Source organism: Bombyx mandarina, chromosome 13, assembly GCF_030267445.1.
Source record: "Bombyx mandarina strain Sakado chromosome 13, ASM3026744v2".
Classification (NCBI taxonomy): Eukaryota; Metazoa; Arthropoda; class Insecta; order Lepidoptera; family Bombycidae; genus Bombyx; species Bombyx mandarina.
The window spans coordinates 7,591,781-7,619,760 of NC_143220.1; the positions used below are offsets into that span (position 1 = coordinate 7,591,781).

General features: G+C 39.5%; 2 protein-coding genes and 2 long non-coding RNA genes across 10 annotated transcripts in view; 2 read left to right on the top strand and 2 right to left on the bottom strand.

The window, feature by feature from the left end:
* The first annotated feature begins 259 nt into the window (after positions 1-259).
* NAT1 (N-acetyltransferase 1) lies at positions 260-12,865 on the top strand. Of its 3 annotated transcripts, none has more exons than XM_028171551.2 (9): positions 260-380; positions 7,379-7,615; positions 7,689-7,964; positions 8,050-8,797; positions 8,883-8,986; positions 10,250-10,555; positions 10,627-11,176; positions 12,003-12,124; positions 12,208-12,865. In XM_028171551.2, exons 3-9 carry the CDS (start codon positions 7,839-7,841, stop codon positions 12,268-12,270), a joined length of 2,019 nt encoding a protein of 672 aa, XP_028027352.2. In that variant the 5' UTR covers positions 260-380; positions 7,379-7,615; positions 7,689-7,838; the 3' UTR covers positions 12,271-12,865. The 3 variants fall into 3 exon arrangements, with proteins under 3 accessions (XP_028027352.2, XP_089588751.1, XP_089588749.1); XM_089732623.1 differs by having other exon boundaries at positions 310-523; XM_089732625.1 differs by lacking the exon at positions 12,003-12,124.
* On the bottom strand, positions 992-7,379 carry LOC149501612 (uncharacterized). The gene is made up of 2 exons (XR_016324135.1): positions 5,577-7,379; positions 992-4,914 (listed from the first exon to the last, which is right to left on the bottom strand). It is a non-coding gene; the product is annotated as an uncharacterized LOC149501612 (long non-coding RNA).
* A 3,222-nt stretch (positions 12,866-16,087) lies between the features above and the next one.
* On the bottom strand, positions 16,088-19,447 carry LOC149501613 (uncharacterized). The gene is made up of 3 exons (XR_016324138.1): positions 18,263-19,447; positions 17,686-17,806; positions 16,088-17,594 (listed from the first exon to the last, which is right to left on the bottom strand). It is a non-coding gene; the product is annotated as an uncharacterized LOC149501613 (long non-coding RNA).
* Positions 19,448-24,562: 5,115 nt separating this feature from the next.
* LOC114251713 (MOB kinase activator 2) overlaps positions 24,563-27,980 on the top strand; it is a 56,167-nt gene continuing 52,749 nt past the window's right edge. For 3 of the 5 annotated variants that reach the window (XM_089732632.1, XM_089732633.1, XM_089732634.1), the window contains exon 1: positions 24,599-25,098. Coding sequence is in view for 1 of the 5 variants with exons in the window: in XM_089732634.1 (XP_089588760.1) it covers positions 25,094-25,098 (5 nt within the window). In the remaining 4 variants the exon portion in view is untranslated. Of the gene's footprint in view, positions 25,099-27,980 lie in introns of all 5 variants that reach the window. The other 2 variants (XM_089732631.1, XM_089732630.1) reach the window with 2 other exon arrangements.

Here is a 27,980-nt window from a genome sequence, read left to right on the forward strand (position 1 = left end):
TCAGAAAAGTGCATAAACATGGGAAAATGAAACAAAGCCGCTGGATGTGGCTTCCCAAAAGTTCATGGAAATCTCAGTAAACAGTCACCATTTTGCTGAGACCTTATTCATGTCATCTTATCTCGTTTCATTTAGTTTCATTCCAATTAATCAAAGTCTCAACTTCAACTCATTTTAGTCCATACATCTATTTTATTATAACAGAAAATCTGAATAATTAGGTTGTATGGAGTACTTACCTACGCCTTTCCTGGTAGAAAAATGGAAATGCTACAACTTATGTGGAATAATGGCAACACTCGTCAGTTGCGTGCGTGCGAACGAGTTGAGCTGTTGTGTGGCAGTTCGCGTACTTTCAACAAATTGACTTTCAACGCCTCGTAAGTTTGAAAAATTAATACTGAAATGGTGTATTTAGTGTCATACAAATCACAGTGTATGTGCAATTAGTGTCAATGGAGCATATAATCTCTCCAGGTTGAGAAACCATCAAACGATTAGATCGTGTCGATGCGTCACCTTTGTGAGCCATTTTAAACATTTCCTCATTAGTATTACTCTGAAAGCCCGTTTACCTTCTGAAATCACCAATATACATTTTTTGGATTAGTGGAAATCCATAGATACTTTATTGATTATTAAACAAAGTGTTGCACAGAGCATTCTAACCTAGCTACAAAAGACAGATGTTCAGTAGCGTTAGTTAGTAGACTGAAGCTGCCGACGACCGCGTCCTCCGCTTCGCCATTTCCCCCGCATTACTGTTATTCGTGCACTTTTCACATAAAACGCTGAATCTGAGACAATTACTTAGTGTCGCTTGAATGGAGATTTGTCTTTGGCAAGATTGCTAGTATTATATTTAGTTGCTTAGTGAATTCATTAACGCCCTTTACACTGCGTTATTTACCATGCCCATAATGATATGAAGCAAGTCTGAAAAAATGCCATGTTAAAATTTTAATCTTGGATTTGAGAAAAAAAAAACAAATTTTAATAATAATATATTAAATAACAACATTTATTTTAAGCAATGAGAGTGATTTAAATTTCACTATAATTGAATGATAACACTACAAAAATTAATAACAAACACCTTGATAATATTGTTAATCTCATAATAACTATGAATTTATTGAATAATCATAATAACATAACTAACAATAAATAGTGCTCCATTAAAAAAAAAAACAAATCAGGTGTTTAACTGTTTTGTTTCTTTCACTCGAAAGACAAGAAACACTATTGTGTATCTTAGTCTCTACATTTTAGACTATGTATAGTCTGATCAATACTTGGCCTGTGCTGTACTTATAATTTGATATTGTAATTATTTATCAACAATTCTCTTATATAAACAACAATAAGCAAGCAAGTTACTATTCCATATAAGATTGGGATGTCAACATGGCTAAGTAGATATGTTTCTTGAAATGACAGCATTTCAATTTGTATAAAGCTACTAATTTAAGCAAGAAAGTTTAATGTTAATGTGTAAATAGTTCAGAATATTTATAATAATTTAGTGCATATAAACATTTAGTGGACTGCTACAGGCTGATGATAATGTTGATGAAACAATTAGAAGCATTCATGCTGTTGCAACATCTGAGATTTACTACTTTTAAGAGGATTATGACATCTGAATGTCTTGATGGTTGTTGTGATGGATACAAGTCATAACATTATTAGAACATTTGAAAGTGACTATGGAATACCATTGTTGCTGTCTTGTTTAGAAAGAACTATTAAGGGACATAAACTGGCATAATAATGCCACCCATGGCTTTCCAGAACTCTCTTTGTATAAATCACACTAAATAAAAAAACCAAATCATGGTGGCTATGACATGAAAAAAAATTATTGAAAATAATTTGGTGAGGGTCTTGAACAAAAGGAGCCCTGCCTTTTATTGTTTGCGGCACTTTGCTCATGGACCAACATTTTCATTGTCATTACATGTCCTACAAGAATTTTAATGATTCTTTTTTTCTTGAATGTATTTACTATGGCATATCACAATGCACTTAATAACACATGTTATTGTTCCACGAATGAATCTGTAGTCATAACTATTAAAAAAGAAAACATTAATAGTTTTGTATATTAATAAGTAACCATGAAGGTCGTTTTTGCGTATTTGGCTAGTTTTCAAATATAGCATTATGTAATTGATTAAAGTCGGGGTAGATGGGTTCAGTAGGCGAAGCAGGCAACGCCTGGCCACATGGGGCTTGCAGAGGTGGAAGAGTGGCGCAGAGGGCGGAGGGGAAACTGGGTCAATGGTAACATAGTGGGCCGCCGCTCCATCGAGCCGGTGCAAGTGGGTCGCGCACCCCTCTGACCCGACCCTTCGTTCTGCCTTGCGCTTTTATTGACGAATACGCGACCCTGGCGAAGAGTCCGACGACTCTTGTCGGGATTTATATTAATTACTAGCTGACCCGACAGAGCTCGTAGTGCCTCAATCGATAAATAAAAGACCTAAGATTTTGTATAAAATAAACTTAAAAAAACAAAAGGAATGCGTCCAACGGGGGATACATCAAAGGAAAAACAAAATTGTTATTTTTATTTAATTCCGAGCATTTTCATATTTATATACCTTTTAAACCTTCTCTGGACTTCCACAAATAATTCAAGACCAAAATTAGCCAAATCCGTCCAGCCGTTCTCGAGTTTTAGCGAGACTAACGAACAGCAATTGATTTTTATATATACAGATTACGTTACTGTTCCCCAACACCTTTTTGTCCTCGTCGACAAAAATCATACATGAGTGATGGTATAGTGAGACATGAATATTAATTACGAAAGGGCAACATGCAATGGATGTTTCGAAAATAGAAGTTGAACATCCATAACGTAATTAACAGAAAATCTTTGTGAGAAACGTATTTGCAACAACAACACCTCCACCAGCTCTCATCACAGCGCTGCTCAGCTGTATCACATCGCGTGTAAATAATATTATTTATTTATCACGTCGCCCTCAAAACTCGAGCCCCCGTATTGAAGCTATTCCCCGTCGCGCGATGGTCGCAAGTAGATACCCGTTTTCTTAGTTACGGACAGTGAGAGTTCAAAAAACTGTTGTTAACATTCAATCTCTCTAGACTATGTTGAAACATACGATTCAATACGATGGCTCACTGCGGATCCGGTCCGCAGCGAGTGCTGAAGGTCCGATACGTTCTTAGTAACCGAGTCGTCGTGTGGGGATGTGCTGTAGGCTTTATATGAGCATTGGTCGATCACCTGGCGCGCGACGGCTAGAACCCGTGAGATCGAGCCACGGAACATTCAACGTGCACGCGATCTGTCTCCTATAAACTTTGCATAACAAAGAAAATCTGTCCGATTATACTATTTGAACACGTTAACAAATGACCGATTACAGACGGACACGTACTCACCGCGACGTACATATATTCCTCAACAAGGCTTCTTTGTTAATGAATTTGCGCAAACTTATTCTAATACATTAAAGTAGAATCAACAAAAGCTTTGTCGTAAAAATAAAATATGGGAAATGTATTACCTAGATTATTCCATGAATAGATGTATATAATATGTAGTATGTACATAGTATATGATATTACTAGTACGGCGAGTATGTAGTGCACGTACTTGTGTAGGTCGCGAATGAGTAGCGGTGACGTAGGTACGTAGTTTCGCACCTCTGCTCACGACCGGCCGTAAGATTATCGAAAATCAGTGAGGTGCGGGCGGGGGCGGGGCAGGGGCGGGTCGACGACCGCGCCGGGATGCGCTGGGGCTCGTCGCGCGGAACGTCACTAAGGGATGATCGCGGCGCGCGGGTTCACTGACCCCGCGTCCGTGTCAATAAACGCATAATATTATACTGTTCACCTTTGCAAGATCTCTCTAATTAACGGACGCGTAATTTATGTTCTTTACCTGTCTTGCTTGTTGGCTGCCCCATAAGCATCGATTGCAGGGCCACTAGCATAATAACAACATTCGTATCTTATGAAAGGGACGGAGGGCACTACAATTTCGTCGAAAATCTCCGTTACATTTTGTATCGTTGTTAGTGACTCATTTTCAATCGCGTGGATTTCCTTCCGAACGTGCCCTCGTATAAATGCCTGCCCATACCATAATTGACACTTCATTACGTACCTCTTTTCAAATCAATTTGCATTATAATCCTTCTGTCGTCTGGCGCCTGGCTGCACACAAATATGTCTGAATAGACCTTGACTGTGTGCTCTGTCATTCTTAGTTTCGTGAATGGAAGCAAAATTGTCTCTGGCTACTTGATGGCATGTGGTAAAAAAGGGCGGCGTCAAGCCCCAATCCGGCCAATTCATATTCCAGAATTTCTCATAGTTTTTGCGCTTATTGCAACCCCTCGGATTTCTTGGAACTTCGTTTTTACCGAAAATGAAGTTAAGGTTTAATTTGTAAGTACCGGCGTACCGAGGAACAGGTCCCCTCTGAGCACAGCTTTCATTCTACGTCCCTGTCCCGCGAGTCTGCTACGGTCTGCCCATGCGTCTTCACAACGCCATTATGCACAATAGACTCGTAATGTGTCGGCAACACCTTTGTGTCCGGTTTCATAATTGAATAAGTTTCTAGGACGGCTACCTATTAAGGTAGCCGTCCTAGAACTTATTGCAAGAAAAATATACAACTACATGTGTATGCTTCAACTGAAATATTATTTGAACGTATTAATATATTTAACGTAATTCATCGAAGTAAGTGAAACGATAAGAAGACGAAGGTGACACGGTGTCGGCGGCGGCGGCGGCGGCGACCTTGCAGCAGCCGCGCCCGGGCCGCTGGGCGTCCGCCGGCCGACGACCCGCCGACACTCGTATCGACCGTGCACGCCCGCTTTGCTCTCGTTAACTCTCCAGATTGGAAAATGCTCTTTCTGTCTACAATAATGCAATAAACAAATACATATTACATACACGTAATAATTAACATTAATGCGGCACTCAGATTTTGAACTACATCTTTACCTTTTAATTATTTATTCGTTGACTTTAATGAAATTAGCTCTACAATTGGACACTACTGAAAAGCCGATTTGAGTCATCTCTCGAAACAGTGACAAAGATCGACTTTTGCGTAGTGCCTAACTAATTGTGTGGGATGAATGCACACGGGGGCTCCGCTAACCGGTGAAAGCTGAGGATAGAATACACAACCGAAATCGATGGCAATGCAAGCGCGACAAGATGCGGTAACATAAACGCTGCATAGATCTGCTGCAATTGGTTACTTCAATAATAATATACCACGCACCGCCCGCCACCGGAGTAGAGTTCATCTGTACTAACTGGAGCCACTGCGGTCATCCACATTGCGTTTCCAGAGATCTTTTTTGCCACGTACCATCCGGCTTTAGAATGAGCTCCCCTCTACGGTGTGTCCCGAGCGCTACCACATGTCCTTCTTCAAACGAGGCTTGTGGAGAGTACTTAACAGTAGGCAGCGGTTTGGCTCTACGCTGGTCCATGAGCGACGGCAATCACTCACCATCAGGTGGGCCTACACGGGCAAAAAAATAAAAAAAAATAGTGGCTATACGTACCGGATCGAGAACGGCAAAACAAATCTGCCCCAATTTTGTGTCGGTACCATACAGAAATGAACATTTCGCAAATCGCAAGAATCCTGGGCTTTGTGAACGAACTACGAACAGCTCGCCACGACTGAGCTGCACTAATCAACGCCATTACACTAACGCCTTTAGAAGAGCTCTAGAAGGCACCAATGTGTTGAATAAGTGTATTGACAGAACGATAGAGCCACGGACGGCTACAAGCATCCGATGTGCTTGCTATATAGCGTATTGACAGAACAAATTGTGTGACCGCACCCGCCTCCAATTGCTTGTTCGGCAATGAATCATGATAGAAATGACGTCACCGACGGGACACGGACGAGCATGTTCCTATACCTCGCAATCCTCTTGTACTCGTACCTTCACATACATATACACAAAAGTCATTGTTTAAAATTGAACTTATTCATAATTACCATTCTATGAGTACCGCACTCTTTAAAGTACAAATAAATTTTCATCGATGCTCTTACCGACGCCGTGCAGACGATGCGACGTCGCGAGCACCGCCGGCTTCCGAATAAGTTTCTGTCAAGTACGATACGCGGCAAACATGGCAACTGTTGTACTCGTATTCTTTAAATAAAGTAATGCATGTCCTTGCTACGCGTCTATTCGACCTAAGAATAGTGACATGAATCGATCAGGGTCAAGTTCCTCTTTTGTGACGTCGCGGTAGAGTTGTGTGCGTAGTCGAAATTAACAAGAGATTGTGCCATCGATGCGAAGGCTTTGTGCACTGTACGACTATATGACGATAATATGTTATCAAGTGTATCGGTTTAATGAGCTATAATTAGTAGCTAATTAAATAGTTAATTGAAAACTCGCAAATAATCTGTTTTATTTTTATAAATTAATATATCCGAAAGCATAGTGTACATTTTAAAATATAAAAGCTAATGTGTACAAGTAAATTTCCACCAGATGACAAATAGTGTTATCCAGCTTACAATATACTTAACACTCCTGTTTTTCATACTAAGACCTTAATATCTTTCTTTTCGGGCAGAGGACCGAACCTCACACATGAGGTTTCCGCGCCTCGGGGATGCCAGCCGCCGCCGCGTTGCCTCTTCCTAGGAGGATAGCTAGTGTGATAGAGTGGTCGTAGCGTCAGCCTCGACCCCCTCAGGTTGTCCCGTGACCATCACCTGAAGGAGATTGCCTCCTCACAGGGTCGGAGCTGAATGAACAACTTCCTCTGAACTCGGCACGACGGCGGCGGCACAGCGCCGAGAGGAAAGAAGAGGTCTCCCTCTACTAGTCCACCGTCTCTATCTGCGAGATGGTGGATTCGCAGAGGACTACAATCGTGTACCAGAACTCGTCGCTGCCGAGCAAGTTAGTAATGACGGTCGGCAGCAGAGAGCAGAGTCAGTCCTATCACCGGACGAGGACGCGGCGCTACTGTACCTCGGAAGCGCAGAATTCCGCAAACGTGTACTCCGCCGTGTCCTCTTCGCAACCACTGCTGTGGTGGCTAGAGTCCAAGAGGACTGGGTGGATTGTCGCCTGTAGACGGGTCCGCCAGGCGGTGAGACCATTACTCACCCGTGGAGTGGAGATCATAATCACCACGCGAAATCCAAAAGCGAAACCCCCTCGTCCCCCCTGTAGTGGTCGCACACTATCGACTGAGAAGAGACCTCAATACCTGCCGTGACCGTAAATTTCAAAGAAAATTACAAATCAGATAGTAACGGTGGCGCACTCACGATGAACCTCTGTGAACACGAATAATGTGATGCGATGTGGTGTGCACGCAGGCTATCTTCGCGTAGGCGTACACACACGAAGCAGAGACGGCAGCGGGCGGCGACAGCGGCACGCTCGCGGGAGACAGCACCGGCAGCAAGACGGACAGCGCGCGGCAACCGGGGCCCGCGCGCATCGCCTCGGGGCGGACGCCAGTCCCCCCGCGGCGACGCTGGGTCCCGCCCTCATCACTCAGACATCACGACGTGCCCGACGGAGATGCCAAGTACGACATCATATTCCGCAAGGTATGATGCATCCAGCTCCTTCCTCAGGTATCCAGCTCTCCTCATGCTTTCTGACCGGCCGTGCTCTGTGTAGGTTCGTGGTATTCTCAACAAGCTCACGCCGGAGAAATTTCAAAAGCTGAGCGATGATCTCCTCGGGCTCGAATTGGACTCCGACAGGGTCCTCAAGGGCGTCATCCTTCTCATTTTTGAGAAAGCCCTGGACGAGCCTAAGTACTCGTCGATGTACGCGCAGCTCTGCAAGCGGCTCAGCGAAGAAGCTCCCAACTTCGAGCCGCCGGGTCAGCCGTGCACATTTAAGCTTTTGTTGCTTAACAAATGTCGCACTGAATTTGAAAATCGGACGCAGGTAACGCATACTTCTGATTTGGTTTTGTAAGTTAAACGCACTCACATCTGCTTTCATTTCCTTAATCGTTGGGTCTCCCTTCCAGGCGTTCGCCGCTTTCGAGGATAAAACGTTATCGCCGGAAGAGGAAGAAAAGAGACACCTCGCCAAATGCAAGATGCTCGGCAACATAAAGTTCATCGGAGAGCTGGGCAAGCTCGAAATCTTGTCCGAGTCGATATTGCATCGATGCATTCAGAATCTGCTGGCGCGCCGCGCTGCCGCCGAACACCAGGAGGACTTGGAGTGTCTGGCGCAGCTCGTGCGTACGTGCGGCCGCGTCCTGGATTCGGAGCGCGGCCGCGGCCTCATGGAGCAGTACTTCGCGCGCATCGAAACGCTCTCCCAGTCCAAGGAGCTGGCTCCGCGCATCCGCTTCATGCTGCGCGATGTCGCCGAGCTGCGGCGCGGCGGCTGGGTGCCCCGCGCGGCGGCGGCCGGGGAGGCGCCAGTGCCGATGGCGCAGCTGCGAGACGAAGAGCTGCCCCGTCGTGAGCCCCTGTTCCGGCGCGCTCGGCCGCTGGACGAGGTGCTGGCCCAGCTGCACCTGCCGGGCGCCGCGCCGGACGCGCTAGCCTTCCGGCGCTCTTCGCACCTGCACCTGTCGGCGCCCCACAAGACGCCGCCCCCCGCCGCGCACAAGGAGTCCCGCCCGAAGGCTCGGCCGGCGCTGCACACGCACTTGGCCGACCTGCAGATGCGCCCGGCCGCCAACTCGCTCATGTTCACCGCCAACAAGCTGTCCAAGCCGGCGGGCCCGCAGCACCACGCGCCGCTGCCCCCCGTGCCGCAGAGTGAGTGCGCGCCGCCCCCCGCCCCCCGCCACCTCGCCCCCCGCCCCCGGCCCCGCGCTAACCCCGCGTGTTGTCTCGTCCGCAGACGCGCTGTCGCCCTCGTTCGTGAGCTCCGCGCCGCGCTACAAGGAGCCCGCCATCACAATCAAACCGGCGCCGGATAAAAAAGAGAAACCTAAAAAGGACAAGGTAAGGGATGTGCTACTCGAATAATCTGCATTCTTTAATCAGACCTCAAACTTTTACAGAGACTATGAGAATTGGTACATAGCGCTCCTTTGAGCTCTTCGATTCGTTGTTAGACTCAGCGAACCCTGCTCGTGTAGCCCGCGAGCCTCCCGGCTGCCGGGTCTTCTTTCAAAATTCAAACATTTTTTACGATTTTAATCTCGCACATATTCATTTTATTGTGTTATTTGTTATATCTATACTAATATTATAAAGCTGAAGAGTTTGTTTGTTTGAACTCGCTAATCTTAAGAACTACTGGTCCGATTTGAAAATCAGTGTCAGATAGCTCATTTATTGAGGAAGGCTTATAGGCTATATAATATCATGCTAAGACCAAAACAAGCGGAGCACCAATAAAAAATGTTTCATAATCAAATCAAAATTATGGTCGAATTGATAACTTCCTCTTTTAAAGTCGGTTAAAAAGCGTGATTTTGGTTCATTAAATAGCTCCTTAACATTCTATTATTCAAAAATAATTTTACTTTCTACATAAATGAAGTCGCGGGTAAAATTTAGCGTTATGCCAAAGTAACTACGGCCGTCTGGTGTAGTGGTAAGTGACATGGTCACTACACAAGGGGGTCGCGGGTTCGAATCCCGCCAAGGGAAGATATTTGTATGATAAATATAAATGTCTTTTCCAGGGTTATGGATGTCTATTAAATATATGTATGTGTATAATAAAAATATTATGTATATTTATTTCCGTTATCTGGTACCTGTAACACAAGTTCTTTACGAACTTACCACGGGACCAGTTAACGTGGCGTGATTGTTAGTAAATATTATTTATTTATTTATTATAACTATTCCACGCGGATGAAGTTGCGGGCAAAAGCTATTTTATTATATATTGCGTTCACGTTATATATCAAACTTTGAATATTGTACTATAAAGTTATTTATTGACATTTGTTTCTTTGTACACCAAGAGAGTTAACAGTGTGAGGCTGAGGCTTGGCAGCTTGCGTTGGGGTTTCATCTTGACCAGCTAATACTAGCTTCGTTCGAGTTTGCCATTGTTGAAGCGCAATGACGAGCCAGGTCGTTGGACGTCGCCGCGCTCTTCAGCAATTAACAGTTTTGTTGTTCACGAATGACTTCCGCGATGAAGGAATAACACAAATTTACCTTATTTCTGGTGGTGGTGTCGTGAGCCTCCGCGGTGCTCTCTGCTTTTCACTATCTATGGATTGAAGGAAGATGAGCGGCTTCCAGGGCGTGAGCAAGGAGGAGGCGTGCAAGCTGGCGGCGGAGGCGGTGGAGGCCGTGGCCGCGGACGGCGAGGACGGCGAGCTGGGGCTGGCCGCGCTGCGCCGCCTCGACGACGTGCCGGAGAAGGTGCTGCGGAGGGCGCTCGCCGGCGCGCTGGAGGCCGCGCTCTGCGCCGAGCCGGGCCGCGAGCTGGCCGCCGTGCTGGTCGTGCGCCGGGCCCGCCGCGCGCCGCACTCCGACGCCCTGCGCGCGCTGCTGCCCCAGCACCACCCGCGCCTGCCGCTGCTGCTCGCGCACGCGCTCACGCAGGTACCCGCCGCCCCCACCAGAACTCGTACCGTTCAAACGTTAAGGTTTAACCGAAACTATTTGCTATTCAGAAATTGGTCACCTTGAGCGAGATCGGGTCGTGGTGCGAAGGCGGACAACACCACCCGCTGCTGCTCGAGGTGCTGCAGGAAGTCCGCGAGCTGGTGGGCCTCGAGCGGCTGCGGCAGCTCTGTGCCGAGAGCAAGCTGAACCTGTGCGCGCACGCCGGCGTCGGGGCGGACGGCGCGCTGGAGGCGCTGGAGGCCCGCGGGCTGGCCGGCCTGGTGCCGCAGCTGCAGGTGCGCGCGGCGCTGGCCCGCCAGCTGGCCGCCGAGCCCGCGCCGCAGCCGCTGTACCGCTGGATCAAGGCCAACGTGGAGGCGGCCGTGCGCCACACCGGCGGCTTCGTGTCGGCGCTGGTGGGCCTGCTGGCCGAGCACGTGACGGCGGGCGCCGACTCCGCGGCCGCCGCGCCCGACAAGGCGGCGCTGGAGCGCGAGAAGGCGCTGCTGGAGCCCTACGCGCCGCTGCTGCGCGCGCTGCTGGACGCCCGCCTGGACCTGCAGCTGGCCGCCGTGTACGCCGTGCAGGTGCACGCCCACGCCCACCACTACCCCAAGGGTCAGTGTCCCTGGACAATGTTTCTGCTTAATGCGAGCTGAATGCCCAGCTCCTGAATCCTCAAACTATAATATTAGCGCGCCGGTCGGCTGTGGCGGCGCCTCCGAATGCGCTGCGAAGTGTTGAAGGTACCTACCTCCCGGTTTTGCAATATGAATATTAGAGTCTTAGGTTGATTCAATTAAAGTATAATAATTTATTTATAAATATTTGTCCCGACAATTGCAACATGGAGTACAACCTGGGGCATTCAGCTCACTGTAGGATACTTACAGGTTCAAAACCCTCTTTATTATTGCTGCCTACCCGTGCACGTGTGGCGTATGCCGATGGATGAACACGAAGCAGCTTCTGAAGCATATTCATAATTTGATAACTTTGCCAATTCCAATTTCAATGAGTTTTATATTTCAATTCCCCAAGATTACGGTAGACATTCTTAAGATTATCAAGACAAGTGTATCAATAGCAGTGACGTCACACACTCGGAAGTGCTGACCCCGTTACCGAAATGAGCTTAACTGTGTGTTTTTTAACTTTTAGATTTACTATATCTAACTTACGTTCATAAAGCTTGAATTGAAAGTGGCTCGACCTGCAGCTGTGTTATATAAAGCCATCGACATTTCGTAACTTCAACCTGCTGGCCTCCTTGTCTTCCCTCTCTCAGCAGTCGTCGGCACTGTTCCCTTGATAGTTTAATTGCTCAAGGGGCAACTGGAGCTGGTCATCGTGTTGAATGTGTAATGGTGCGGACAGATCTTACAAAGCAGGAGGCCTGTGCCGATAAGGCCGATTAGACTACTCGAACCCCGACGTCCCGCAGGCATGCTGCTGCGCTGGTTCATGTACCTGTACAACATGGAGGTGTGCGAGGAGGAAGCGTTTCTGCGCTGGAGAGAAGACGTCACCGACGCGTACCCGGGGAAGGGAGAGGCTCTGTTCCAGGTGCGTGGGGCGCGCGGGGCGGGGCGGGGCGGGGTTGGGGGCGGGGGCCGACTGGCACTAACGGCTCGGTTGTCTGGTTGCAGGTGAACACGTGGCTGACGTGGCTGCAGGCGCAGGAGTCGGAGGAGGAGGAGGCGGACGAGTAGCGACCGGCCGCGACTGCCGCTTTTGTTTCGCGTTCATCTCATTATATAAATAAAGTAAATATGATTAAGCCGAATAGTTAATACCCCGGCCCCCGGGGCCCCAGTGCGTCACATAGGACAATTTTTAGGTTACAACGTGAACGAATATATTAGTATCTCGAGATAATTTTTTGTAGGCCTTTACTCGATTTTGATACTTTTACAAATGTATACAATTGTATAGTGTTCGTTTGGACGTATGGTTGCACCCCGACCTGCCCCCCTCCCGTTCTGAGCGTGCTTTAGTTGAAATTGTATAGAATATATCGATGAAGAACTTAAATCAATTTTATAATTATCATGATCGTTTATTTTCAATGCTAAATGGATTTAGTGGAATAACTCAGAGAATGCTTAAATTTCACAATATTATCAAATTTTAGAATTTATAACTACTTAGATAAATTAAAAAAATGTGAATCGGTTTCCTCGGGCATAAGAAGTGTATGTGGAATGAGTCGTAACGAAGTTGTGAGATGTTTGCATAATATGCAAGTTTATATAAGTACCATCAGTCAATATGTATTCAGGATGAAATAAACTTCAGTGTAATTTATTGTCAAGTGTTTTATTATCATTTACTTTAGTCTCTGTGGTAATCCCGAAACATCCTCGGACTCCACTTAATGAAACTAAATTATTACTACTGTGGACAAATTATGGGAACTATAGTAGAGTTATTTTGACGCTGCAGTTTGGGTTATAAAACACAGCCGGGCTAGGGCGGTGAGCATGTTGCGCGGGCGCAACGCCATTATCAATAGAAACAAATGAGTCATCGAAGGCAGTCATAGTATATATTATTATGTCGAAGAGAAATTTGTTTTTGTGCATTCGTTCTCTGAATTTCTTTAGTGACACAATGGCTACTCCTTTGTTTTGTACCAAAACGACACAATTTATTCAAAATAATATTTTGCCTGTTGGCATCAATATAGCAGCACAAGCACGTGTTGTTATCAACAATGTTTTAGATTTTTTCACTAAAATGAAAATAGGTCCTAACAAGTTACTAAGTGTTAATTTCTGCCGTTCTCCTGAACTTGCTGCGGCGATATGTGGTGTGAGTATTAGAACGGTCGACAAAATTAAAAATGGGTGTGTAAAGGGAGAAGTTAGCTCTCCACGAATTAGCGTCAATCGGCCTTGTACAGTAACTGCGTTAGACGACTTTGACAAAAGTGTAATTAAACACATAGTGTCATCGTTTTATTGCGACGGTGATATCCTTCCACGGCTATGCAATTTCATTTAGATTGCAATCTTCTTCCTCTTCTTCATCCTCCTTTTCTTGTGTTTGAAGCACAGGCTCAATAATTTCACTATCAGTCAAGTTATCAGTAATGATAGCTTGATCATCAATATTCACATAAGTTTCCCGTGCTCAGTAGAGGACTACTTAGCACAGATGGTCAAGCAAATGCTTTGTTTCTATGTTCCTACACAGATGGTCAAACAAATGCTTTGTTTGTTTGTATGTACATACAAACAAAGCATTTGCTTGACCATCTGTGAATGTAAACAAAGGATGAGAAAGCTTAATAGTTTTATGAAAGAGTCTTTATGCCTTTGCCGACTCAATACTAATATCCGTAAGGGGTTTCTGGGAATCTGTCATAAATGGTTCATAAAAACAAGTTACTATACCCGAAATTTACGCTATATCCAAGTCGCTATAACCGAATGAATTTTCTAGGAAAGTATCCTTTAAATTCAAGGGACGTAAATGTGACCTCGCTATAACCAAAAAGTAGTTATAACCGAAGTCTTTATTCATGAAACCAACTGTGACTTGTTGTATTCTAAACTTTTGTACTTATACGTTGCTTTATAATTTTTTTTCTTTCATTTTTATCACTAACCCACAAAATGACAAAACTAAATACACTATCGATAACGCTTATCGACAACAATAATGCGCATCACTATGCCCGTCCATAAGGCTCGTGAGTGGAAGAGAGAGCGAAATATTCGCTTCACCGCTCCGACTTTTTATGACCCAAACTGCAGCGACAAAATAACTACTATGTAAGACAGATACTTGCTATTAAGAAGTTCAGACAAACTTGTGGCTCTGTGTTTGCCTGGGATGGCACTTGGCAAATGAATTATAGTGTGAGTAGTTACAAATAGCATCGTAAATGTGGAGTGGGCATTGAGCATTTCTTTATTATTGAAAAATAATTTTGAGCAATTGGTTAGGTCATATTTTCAATGTGAATATTTTTAGTTAGCAACGTCATCAGGTTTGAGCCCCGTGAGCTCACCAACTAGTTAAGGCTACACGGATATAGCCTCTCAAGGCTATCGGCTTAGGTAGAAAAAAAAATCATTTTTGTCAATATTTTTATTATCTGTGTACGATTCAATGTCAGCTATTTCATTGAGACTTTTTGGCGGGAACGCGAGGAGTGAAATTGTGTGATTTGTTTTATTTTGTATATTTTGTGTTTTTTCGGGTTTAAATGTGTAATAATGGTGGTTTATTAACTGTTTAATATCTGTCAAAGTGCACAAAAGTGGGAAAATGGAACAAAACCGCTGGACGTAACTTCTTGGGATCCTCCAAAAAGTCCACTGAAAAAATCTTAGTAAATGACCACCATTTTACTGAGATTATAATTCATCCCATAAAATTTCATTTCATTTAATTTCATCCCGGTTGATTAATGTCTCAAATTAATCATCTTCATTTCATTTCACGCCATAATATCATTTTTCATAAAAATATGAATAAAAATTAAAATAAGACATGACTTAAAGATCTCAGTTACCAGGTCATAAAATTCCTTTAAAAAAAGTTATTTCATTTTAATACTAACCTGAAAACAACACGAGACCTTCAGCCACTTATTTCCTTTATGCCATGGTTTTTCCGTGCCAAATGCAATATGCTAGTATGTTCTTCTATCATAAGAATGCGTTTGGATCATGTTTGCACTCCTGTTCATCTTAATAGATTAGGCATTGTATCTACTAACGTAAATGTGAATGAATCCGATAGATGTGATCTAGATCACATTTTCTTTTCATGTCCTCTATACGACCGCTCCTCATTCCTGAATGATCTAATATCTCTTAATATTCCTTTTCCTACCTGTATATCCTGTATAATTATGTATCCATGTATATTTTATCTTTCATCTATATTGTCATCTTTCGTCCTTCAGAACCATATTAAAGTTTAAATATTTGATTTGTTAGTGTATTTATGTATATTTATGAAATTTTTATTATCCGTTTCAAACTTCTACCTATCTGATCGTTTCTCGTGTTTCGTATCCTATTTTAACTTTTAACTTGGTTTCCCAATCTTTTAATTTACGTCATTGGCAAAAAGTAAACGCTATTGCCAAAAGAAAAAAAAAAAAACAACATGAGATAAGACTAGAACATTTAAAATTCAAAGATATCAAGGTCACCGTGACGTGACATTTAGCCAAATCATTATACGCCTATTTCCATAGATTATACACTTAATATATTTGAGATAGATGCGCAACTCTCATTTTTATTTTTGCTTTAGTTAGAGCCCAGGACAGCAGGCGTCGCTGCTGTCGATTATTAATCTCCCTACCCCCCACCAGGTGGCTTTTTTAGTAATTTTAATATTTTTTATAATTAACTCTCTTTATGAAAAAATCTTATCGTTTAGAATCGCTGAAATTCCCGGTAGTACTTATGAAATATTAAAGAACGTTTGATTGTGTTCAGCATTCTAATCGATAAGACCTTTTCATACAGAGAGAAAACAGTTTTTTTAAATAAAAAGCTGTAATTCTCTGTAAGCTATTTAATTTCCCTATATTACAAACAATTTACTGTTAAAAGATAGTATGAACGTACAATTGTATAAAATTTCGAATAACAATAACTCCTCTAGATTAATCCTACTAGAGTACTTAATAACATTAAATCGAAAGTTATCTAAAAGTTAATTAAGTCTAGATAATCAAATCATTCAATGTCACTTAAGTCATTTGTGCGAAATATAAACATGTCAGCTTTCCATTACAAACATAGTAGACAATTTGAATTAAATTTAATAAATTTGTTTCTTAACTATAGCAGTTCTTGCTTAAAGTTGATCGTGACAGATCATGACCTTGTATGAAAATATTACATCTATAAACACTACCTATGCTTCGTCATACAATAATTGTCATTTATACTAGCATTGTAGAGATAATACACACACTAAAGTGAATACTAAATTATTCTTAGCATTCTTATAAACATTTAGAAATTTAAGAAACGATTAACCCACAATCATGTTCATAACATGTGACATTTTGTTCTGCACAAACGTTTTATTACATGATTTGAAAAACAAAAAATGTTTAAAAAATGTAATGATGATTTAAAGTACTCTTAAATATTGATAGTTTGTACTTAATGACGCTTATAGTAATCTTAGACATGATTACATTAGTTATACTTTTATTCCCTATCTAAATTATTTCTATTCTGACGTTTCTGATGCTTTAGCTTTGGTAATACTAGATGAAACAAACAGCAGATTGAAAGAAAATCATCTTAAAGTTAATTACATTCATTACAAACCATTAGTTTACATTTTGTTAAAAAAGAAACTGGTGTTCGTTACATGCAAATGAATTATAAACATACACATGCAAACATAAAATGTAAATTTATCTTTTAATCCAAATTAAATGTACACTAATATTACATCTAAATAATAGAAAGGGTTTCGAAAATTTTTATTGCACTCAACAGCAGACGAGCACGCAACCCGGCCCGTGATAAGTGGTCACCAGTGCTTATAAACTTCAGCAGTGCCATAGGGGTTGCTGTCTATCACTTAAGTTTTAATAAATTATTAATATACTCAGTCACAAGCATATTGATTTCACATAATGAAAATGTAAGAAACATAATCATGTTTGGGCATTTTCATTTATATCTGCTCATACAGAAAACACAACTTAGCAAATATATTCCACAGTAAATCTAAATAATTGCAAATAATGCTTTTAAAGACCGTTGACTTTTGATCATTAATTAAAATCATCTTCTCGTAGAATTTACAAAAGGTTATTTACAAAAATTTATATCAGTATTTTCATATATTACTAACTTACTAATTACAACTATTCAAACGTAATACTATAACTATAAGAACTAAACAACCTATTTTAAAACAAAATTGGCATCAATTTAGTTCTTATGAACTATTTCAATTATTAATTTATCAATTATAAACATATTTAAAAAAAATTAAGATCCCTTGAGAGTTCACGTTCCTTGCTGAATCAGTTTCTCTTCTGAAACGGAGAAACAAAGTATCTTAAGTATGTAACAAATATTGAAAAAATACGACCATGAAAAATTTAGTGTTAATGTAATCTTACTTACAAATTAATATATTACATAACACGTTCTGGTTCAAATATAGTGCATCAATATTTTCATGTTTCAGACATTTTAGTGCTCCTTATAATTTTTCCATAAAATTTTGTCATTATCAAACCTTTGTCTACAAAAATAAAAACATTATTTTATATTGGGTAGAAGGATGAACGTGGTCACAGGCCACTTGGTGTAACTTAGTTATCAAACACCAGGAAACAAAACGTGAATGCCATCATCTAACTTTGGATGTGAGATCAATTGTGCTGTATTTTATTTAAACAGGAAAGCATGACTGATTGATCATTCCAAAAAACTAGTTCGGGCCCACTTGACAATAAGCATATAATACGCTGAGTTGCAAAACATAAATACTTCCACCCACTCGAGACAATTTTATTATCTGAGGTGTGTGTGTGATAGTACGAGACTTAATACCGACTGTTTTGATCAAAACTTAACATATATGATAGCTAGGCAGCAGAAATAGGAAGGACCATTAGTTGGTGCTAATTCATTTAATTATATTATGAATAATAATTATGTTAGCAAATAATATACCGGGAAAATAGTGTAAACTCACCGTTATCAAGGCATCCGAAATAGCATTTCATTTTCGATCTTCGAGGCATGCTGATTTTTAATAGTAAACATTCTGTAAGAAATGAAAATAGTTACACAGGCTTACGAAACGCTAACGAAGAAAAAAGTATTGGAGCCAAGTTATGTCTAAAGAGAATTCAAAACAGAGTTTCTCAATGTCTAATCGTCTAATATTCTCATAAAGCTAAAAGTTGCTCTAAATTAATACTACAACGTAAAATAACTCACACCAAGACCAAAAAAAAACGATTTAAAAAATTAAATCGTTACGACATTTTGAAAACTTTTTTTTTTTTTTTGAGATTGTTTTACGGCCCTGGAATTTTGAAAACTTCAAAGCAGTGTTTCCACTTACGTTTTTTTTAACACATTTTACCCTAGTTTCTTTTGAATTTACCCTAAAATTTCCTAGACAACTTTCATAAATCCTTTATATGAGTCGACTATTATCAAAGCCGGCAATCTGACTTTTGGACAATGATTGGTAAATCAGAAAAACGAATTATTGACTTTATATTCCATTGGCAGTCACAAAACTCTTCGGAACGACATCTTAGATAAATAACAGGTTAACTATTAACCTTTATTTAATGCAGGTTTTGAACCGTATTCTTTGAAGGAGACGATTATATTCAAATAAATCTGTATTGACATATCAATAATTTTTTTTTGTCCAAATGCACAGATTGCCACCTTTGATAATAGACGACTCATATAGAAAGCGTAAATAAAATACAGAAAATAAACCACAGCATATTATTTAATGTAGGTATATATAATATAAACGCCCCCAGAAGATCATAGATCTATAGGATTAGAATTTTCAAGGAAGTCGACGCATTGCTTTTATATTCTTTTGCTGCACAACCTAACACTGTTCGGTTCTAAAATTGAGCAATTGTTTGCTGGCAAAGTTGGGAACTTTCTATGAAGCAAGCCGTTCAGGGTTTCATTAGAAAGCCTGTTTCTTTTGTCAGTTTTTAAATTTGAGAACACTGAATAATCTTTCCACCTCAGTCTTTGAAGAAGGAACTGCTAGCAAAAGTGAAATGACAATTACAAGGTTTTCGTAAATGAAATTACCATGATAATCTTTCATGGTACATGAAGTACCTGTATATTACAATACAAGTAAGTTCTGGTGACATCAACGAAAATAGGTAAATAAAAATTTGGCGGATTATACTTATTGGGATTCTGGGGAATCCCTAAGAAAAAGCAGTGGCTTAATCTATGATTTACTTTACTAGAGGGTTACTGTTGAATCAAACCTTTATAGTTTTTATACACAACTCTGTTTTATTCTTTTACTTGTCAACTCGACTTAATGTCATTCTCTCTCCATAAAATAAAATGTTCATTGTTTTACTTTAATTATCGTTTATTTTAAAATTCACAACAGTTACTAGTATAGGCTTTGCTTTTTACCCCGAAATATCCTAAATCCTGGTATTTTTTAAATTGTCTTTATCATCCAAAATATCAGCTATTTTTCCCTAAAAAAGGGAGAATTCCCTAAAAGTGGAAGCACTGCTTCAAAGTACGCTACATTTTTTATTGAGTCAGAACTCATATCTGCCATCTAGTGAGTTTATTAGATCATTAATGCCTAAAAGTTACAAAAATGACGTCGCCACAGGAGTAAGATGACGCTAGTTGTATGTTATTTTCCTTTGTATGGGAGTTGCACCCCCCTGCCTATTTCTGCCGTTAAGTAGTAATGCGTTTCGGTTTGAAGGGTGAGTCAGCCGTAACTATACTGAAACCTTAAAACTTATATCTCAAGGTGGGTGGCGCATTTACGTCATAATGTCTATGGGCTCCCGTAACCACTTAACACAAGGTGGGCTATGAACTCGTCCAACCATCTAAGCAATAAAAAAAAACTGCCTGACCATTCTTACTAAAGGGTTTAAAGTATGATATATTATCTTTATATGTCCGTAACACAAAGAGGTTTACCAAAATCGAATTTCAGGCTCTGAAGTGACTGTTGATAGAAATATTTAACAGAAGTTCCATGGAATCTATATGGGAGTGTAAAATTTTGTACAAATATACTAAATCAAAATACCTATGGTGATTCATAATTTATGTCAGAACGACCTGACTGCAGACGATAGCCTAATATTCTTAGGAACTTCTGCACCCTTTCAATATCGTCACTATGGACTCTGTAGTACGGAGACCATACCGGACTTCCATACCCAACATACTCATGATAGTAAAAAAGATAGAGGGCACTTTGTGGCCTCTTGAAGCCCTTAGACCAGTGATTCTCAACTTTTTTTTTTGTTGCAGCACATATTTAACGATTTCAAAATTTGGCAGCACACAAAAAAAAAAAAGATAAAAATTATTTACTTAATACAACACACTGCATAAATAGTTTAGCAAAAAATTTTAATATACGAAATAAAGTAAAATATACTATTTTTTTTTTTGTGGATTAAAATATATATTCATGTTTAAAATATTTTTCTTTTAAAATGATATAATTTAATAATATTAACATTATTATATATTCGCAAAATTTGGCGGCACACTTTTGAAATTTGGTGGCACACAAAAGTGCAGCGGAACAGTGGTTGAGAATCACTGCCTAGACAATTTAATCACAAATCCCAGAAGCTGGTTAGCCCTAGTGGTAATGGAATGGTAACGAGGTCGAAAGGAAAGCTTGTCTTCAAAATTAAATAAACAGGTACAAAACTTTATTGAAATCACAACTTTTTTATGTGCATTCTTATTCGCATGTTATTCAAACCATCAGATTATATAGGCCAAAATACGAATAAAACAGAATTGTATGTAAAAAATATTTTTTCTTCAAATAATAACATTTAAACTGTTTCTACTACTATTGCTGCTTCTTTGTAGGAACTCATTCTTGTGGAATATTGATCATGTCACTGCACACTGCACTATCTGCCTACTGAAAACTACCATGTTCCAGTACCAAGGGAACTGAAAATAATTACAAGAACAAGTAAAGGATCAAATAATATTTCCTAAATAATTACACCTATACCAAATTCTACTCAAATCGAATCTGGCTTTTACCATCTCTATGGATCATTAAGGCTGCAGAAGATGACTGTTAGAGTGGTTTCTTTCAGGATTGTTTCTTAATGGCAGACCACCCATGCATGGGCTGATGACTGAGAGATAAAGGGCGAAAGCTCTCACTCAGCTTTGATATTGCAAAAGATCTTGTAATTGGTGGATTTTAACATTGTTAGGCATGAATTTCTCAATGACAATATGCCTGGCTTACTGTTTAGGCTACAAAAGTGTGAAAATTGGGACTTATGACAATTTTCAATAACCTAAAATAAATTATTAATCATCAAGTGAATATAACAGCAATCAATGGGTAAAAAACTATTATTAAGCTTACAATTACGACCCTATGCTCATCTGCATTTTTTTCTCTAGTTTTCTTGTTATTTTATTAGATCGTGCTCTAAAGCAAAACAAACATCTTAGAAGAGAGATTTATGTTTTTGAGCTTAATAATGACGATGCACGTAATTTGTGTAAAAATCAAAAACTACTACGGAGAATATATTTACTAGATTTAGTATTTAGAGGCAAGGTTTTCTTCGAAAGCTAGACAAACTCGATCGTTGGAAGGTTAGAGGATCACGAAATCGGAAACAGCTAAAAGATTGCCATTATTGGTATTGAAGATAACCTGTTTTTTTCTTAATAATTACACATTTATTACTTATTCAATTGCGTGTATTGAATGTTAAAGATATTTGTAAATTATTTACCGATTCTTATAATTGCACACATTATTCCAAACGTTATTACGCTATTGATAGTGTTCTCGCGTGCTTGACGTTTTTCTTCCATCGGATCTACTCTTTCTCCAAAGGGCAATCTGAACATTTTTCCGACTAACTAATTTGCTAGAAACAGAATTATTTTTCAATTTTATCTTTATTGCATTAGAGAATAAATGGAAATAAATATGTACCTAAGTACTATATGTTTTTTTTAAGGGATTTTATGACCTGGTATCTAAGACCTTTAAGTCATGTCTTATTTTAGTTTTAATTCTTATTTTTATGAAAAATTATAATACGGAGTGAAATGAAATGAAATGAAGATGATTAATTTGAGACATTAATCAACTGGGATGAAACTAAATGAAAATAGATGATATTGGATGAAAAATAATATCAGTAAAATGGTGGTCATTTACTGAGATTTTTTCAGTGGACTTTTTGGAGGATCCCGAGAAGTTACGTCCAGCAGCTTTGTTTCATTTTCCCACATTTGTGCACTTTCACAGACATACATTAAACAGTTAATAAACCACCGTTATTACACGTTTAAACCTGAAGAAACACTAAATACACAAAATAAAACAAATCACACAACTTCACTCCTCGCGTTCCCGCTACAAAATTCAGTACCTTAAGTAAGAAATGTAAGACATAGATTGTACACTTAATATTTGAACACTTGAAAGTACACATTTTTGGTGTAGCAATCGGTATGAGTCGTGAGTTCTTGACAAAAGAGTGGGGGGAATGCGCATCGTACACTTACGGTAAAGTTAAATGAATCACTCATGTACTTATTATAATTTTTTATAATTAAGTTAACTCCGTTCAATTTGGGACTTAAAAATGTATTAGTAATTTTATAATAGTTTTGCCCGGTGTTTCACTAATATTATAGTTAGAAAGAACCCTATTATCAACTGACTTCCAAAACGTTATCAAATCCCGTTTTTTAACTAGAACAGGTATGCTGTCGAGTTTTTACCGATAATTTGCTTTTCCCATAATAATATGATGACGGATATGGAAGAAATACTCGATTTTTTATTACATATTAAGTTTTAGATTTTAGACGATTTTCATTGATTTCTCTGGTGCCAGAGAAACCATTTGAATAATATTGATACCTAAACCTATTTTTAATTGATAAGCTATTAGAGCAATAAACATAGAAATTATAATAGAATCTTACAGCTACTTTAGATAATAACTATGGGACTTATAAACGATTCCTTAAGTTATCTTTTCATAAGAGTATTGATCTATTCCAAGACAAAAAACACAAAAACCGACTATTATTAAAAAGTTTCAAATAATATTCGCTCGGCCACCCATCGAAGCAATAAAAAAATAAAATAAAACAGACCCAAAAATGCACTTCTGCGCATATCAAGGTCAGTTTAGATGGTTGGACGAGCTCACAGCTCACCTGGTGCTAAGTGGTTACTGGAGCCCATAGACATCTATAACTTAAATTCGCCACCCACCTTAAGATATAAGTTCCAAAGTCTGAAGTATAGTTACACGTAGAGCTCACGACTCGTGCAGATTCCTATATAATCACAAAAATTCATTTAGTTTGTTATTATTATTATAATCTTCGCTAAGATATTATGAAGACTTTTAACCTTGTATAAGTATCCATTCTTGTAATGTCCCTGTTCATTTTACTTCAGTTCAGGTCCGTTTTAGTTAAATTTACTGTAATATAATTTTATTATAGGCTCTTTATGCTATTTTGTTTCCTTCTAACCATCGTTAATGAGAATCGGTTAATTAAAGTTTCTTGTAACGAGAACGGAAGAAATTCCTGATCGAACTCTCCTATTGAAATTGCACTCCTAATTCTGGGCTTAATAAAGAAAATGAAATCGTCAAATTACTTTTAGTAAATTTAAATGATGAAAAAACAATATTTTGAGAAAGCATTGCACTTGGAAACGAAAAAATGATAAGATTCTAATTCACTTTTTTTTTTCTTTTTTTTCCGCTTAAATAAATAAATGAAAAAAATACAAAATGTGTGCAATTCACACGTGGTAGAAGTGAAACCTTCCAAAATTAAAATACAATTATCCTAAACGTCTTAAGTATATGTAAAATTTTGTCATTAGTAAATAATTGTAAGGTAGCGCCCTCTGTGAATTGATATTTTAATTTCACGTATAATCCTAAATTAAAATTCACTACAAGAGCTTTCATTCACACGTTAGTATTAAAAAATCTCACAGATGGCGCTGTATTAAATAGTATGTATATTTCTGTCTCATTCTTTGCTGGCTTCATCCTACACATTTTTGTATTTGTGTCTCTTACCTGTCGTTTTTTCCGTTGCATCCGGTTTGAAATCACAACGATTCTAAAGAAGTTTTCACTTCAATAAAAAAAATCTACTTTAATTTTTAGCTGTCATGGCTTTTGTTACGAAATTATATGGAGTGTATTCCCTTTGCTTGTCTATTGGTTGGTTGAAATAAAAAAATCATTGAATTTGACGGAAGGCTGAGTAACGGAATTTGTTATGACTTTTTCGTTGATTTATGGTTTTTTTCGGAATAAGTCGGAAACGATGCTTGTTTATGAGATTAAAAGAAATCTGTTGTGTTTAAATTTAAAAAAGGACATTTACATCTAGATTGACAGCTTGTAGAGAACTTACCTAATGAATCATTTCAATCTAAGAATTAAAAATAGGAATAAGAGTTGCGCAACATGGCGAGCTCAGACCAGCTGCTGCGGCTAGAGTTGTGATAAAAAGGTATTGATATAGGGTTTTGTGACTGCGACACGGTCTAGTTAACTTCAGATCTGAGCTCCTCGGACGAATACAGTTAGATTTGATGCGTCGATTAAAGCAGTAAAGTGTGATGTTACAGTCTGTGATTGTTAGCGGCTAAGGCGCGGACTAGTACAACCAATTACATATTTGGTTAATTGTTTGGAGAGAAAAGTGATATAAATCTACCAAGCTGGAGCGACTACCGGAATATCTGCGTGACACCGTCGACTGGTTCATGGGGTGAGTACATTTGTTTCAAATTTCTATTTCTTAGTGCATTTCAGTAGGTACTTATAATGTTATGTAGATGTGTCATTAAATATCACTAAATTCTGATAACATTCAGGTCTACTTACTTTTAGGTAAATATAGTTAAGGTATAATTGTAGGGCATGTTTGCTGAAATGGGAACAATTAGGTTTGGTGATAAGATACAAGTTGTAGACAAAATTATGGCCCACCTTCTATGAAGTGGTTAGTGGAGATCATAAGATTTCACAACAAGGATCTCGCCACCTCGCTTGAACATGCAGTTGAAATATCAATCCTCTATAACAACTTTTCCATCCTTAAAACTTGAATGTGTGAGTGATTCGCAGGATCAATAGGCAGGTTGTTACTGAGCTACTGACACTTGTGGCTATTACTGATTTGGAACATTATATACTATGGATATTCCAATATTTATTCCTGAAGATTAACATTATTCAACTATAACAAAAAATATGCTTTGGCTAATCTTACATTCATCTTTTCCTAATTATAACGGAATGTATACAATTTTTGTTGAAAATAATAAAAAAAATCATAGCAGCCAATATGAGTACTAGTTAGAAGATTTAAAATATTATACTTTAAAATTTAGGAAATGTGAACCAGTCACAATAAAATTGGATGTATGTGAAACAGGCACCTCCTACTCCAATTAATATATTTGATAAACAAGGCTGTCTTTTAGCTTATGTAAGTCATAATTTTATAAAAATAAATTCATGACTCAAATTATATACTGACTGTTATTCTGCTTTATGCAAATTTGGTATTCAAATTAAACTTATCAATTTTTTTAATAAATCCGTTTCTTTTTCTCAGCTAACATTACTTATCTATGGCTTGCAACTTCACTAGCATCCTAAATGTTTACCCACAACTTTTCTAAGATTGCCCAAACTTGTACAATATCCCTGTGCTTTCTTTACCTCTTCTATAACACTAAGTACAGACAGTATGAATATTGAACTGAAATACAATAACATATTGTGGTATGCCTTAAATATTGTTACAAGGAAAATGTTGCTCTTTTTACTACATGAATCATGTATCATTGCAATTGACTTTAGTTTATACAGCATATTAGCATTACGACAATATTGTTTCATTAGTAACTAACCAGGTACAGGTTAAAATATGTACATTTAACAATGACAATATTCATCACTGCCAATCTTATGGAGAATTTAGGCCAAAATATCATCCCATTAAAGCATGCCATACTCACTCAAATAGCAGTTTGTTATTGGGTCTATCTTCAGCTCTCTTGAAATCAGAAACAATCCTTTTAATTCTAAGTGTGAATTGAGATTCATAATCCAGCTTCGAATCTTGCTGAAAGGATCATTCTTGGTTAAGGAATATGGTGTTGCTAAGAGCCTTCACCGTCTTCTCGATCATCCTACCTAGGCTTATCTTGATATATATAAGTTCTAAGATCTCAAGTATAGTTACAACGGCTGCCCCACCCTTCAAACCAAAACGCATTACTGCTTCACGGCAGAAATAGGCAGGATGGTGGTACCCACCCGCGTGGACTCACTAGAGGTCCTACCACTAGTAATTACGCAAATTATAATTTTGCGGGTTTCATTTTTATTACACGATGTTATTCCTTCACCGTGGAAGTCAATCGTGAACATTTGTTGAGGCACACAACAGCAGACCTCTATCTTTGTATCTATGCAGATACAAAGGATCTTAAAAAAGAGTTAGCACATAGTTATTGTCTTTCAGTAATCCAGTAGTGATGATGTCAAGCACCACAATGCATCCTCATTTACCAATTTCATTATATCCCCTATCAAATTTAAAAATGTTTCTAAAATAGTTTTTGGAAAGAATCCACAGCTTTAGGTGCCAACTTGGCCATGTCCTTGATGTTGCTGATTTCTAGGAGCGACAATAACCATCCACCATCTGCCATTGTACCACCAGCCGGCGCTTGGCTTGCTGCATAATAAATAAATAAAAACATTTCTGTGATGAATTACAAAGGAAAAAGAGAGCTGGGTATGTCTATTGCTGTGGTGTACTGTACAGGTAGGTACTGCTATCCCCGGTGAAGGTCATGGGAAGATTGGAGAGGGTTGAAGCCACGTAGCGTGCCGCCAGCCCTAGCGTACTGCACTTGATAAACAACGACAGTTGAAGAGCGACTGGATTGCCTGTATATCGCTTTCCGACCCGACAGACTAGTTCCAATGCAGTAGGGTATTCCAGAACACCACTGCCACCACCCGATCGGCCTGTGTAGCCGACGTGGAGTCGTCGATTACACCGGCTGGCCGTACTTAGATGGGCCGCGAGTCTGGTTACAGTTCTATCTGCAATAACCCTTTCTACCTCTCCAGGGCTCTGTCTTGGGCGGGGATCAGACGCTTGGGCGAGAGTGTAGTATAGTCGTGTAGTGGGTGGCCGCTATCACCTTGGCGGTCCCACCTTTGGAAGGTAACGACAAAGGGAAAGTCTTCCACCGAGCGGTTGAATTTATTTGGTAGACCGACGGTCTAAATGTTGGTCTTAGCAAGCAAGTAAGCACGAAAAACTCGTGAGTGAGATTTAGGCTTCTGTCAAATATCTAGTGTTCTATGATGGCGACCGCCATACTTAAACCTCATAAGTAGTTCCACCTCGGCCAAAAAAAACCACTATCTTGTATATTGTATGTATATTCTCATATAACCGGAGAATATTACTACTATCGAATGATGAGAAAGTAAGTAGCAGTAGTAACCGTAAGCTGAGACTCAGGATCTGTATCTAATGATCAACAGCCAGAATATAGTCCATTCCTATATATCGTGGAGACTGAGTGGATATGCTCTATCTTTTATTGATTAACGATTGTG

What these genes read in the sequence shown, in the direction of transcription:
- NAT1 (XM_028171551.2), top strand. Translation starts at nt 7,839, where the DNA reads ATGTACGCGCAGCTCTGCAAGCGGCTCAGCGAAGAAGCTCCCAACTTC. An exon ending in AGAAACCTAAAAAGGACAAG is followed by an intron (nt 8,987 to 10,249) that starts GTAAGGGATGTG and finishes AGCGGCTTCCAG; the next exon opens with GGCGTGAGCAAGGAGGAGGC. An exon ending in TCGCGCACGCGCTCACGCAG is followed by an intron (nt 10,556 to 10,626) that starts GTACCCGCCGCC and finishes TTTGCTATTCAG; the next exon opens with AAATTGGTCACCTTGAGCGA.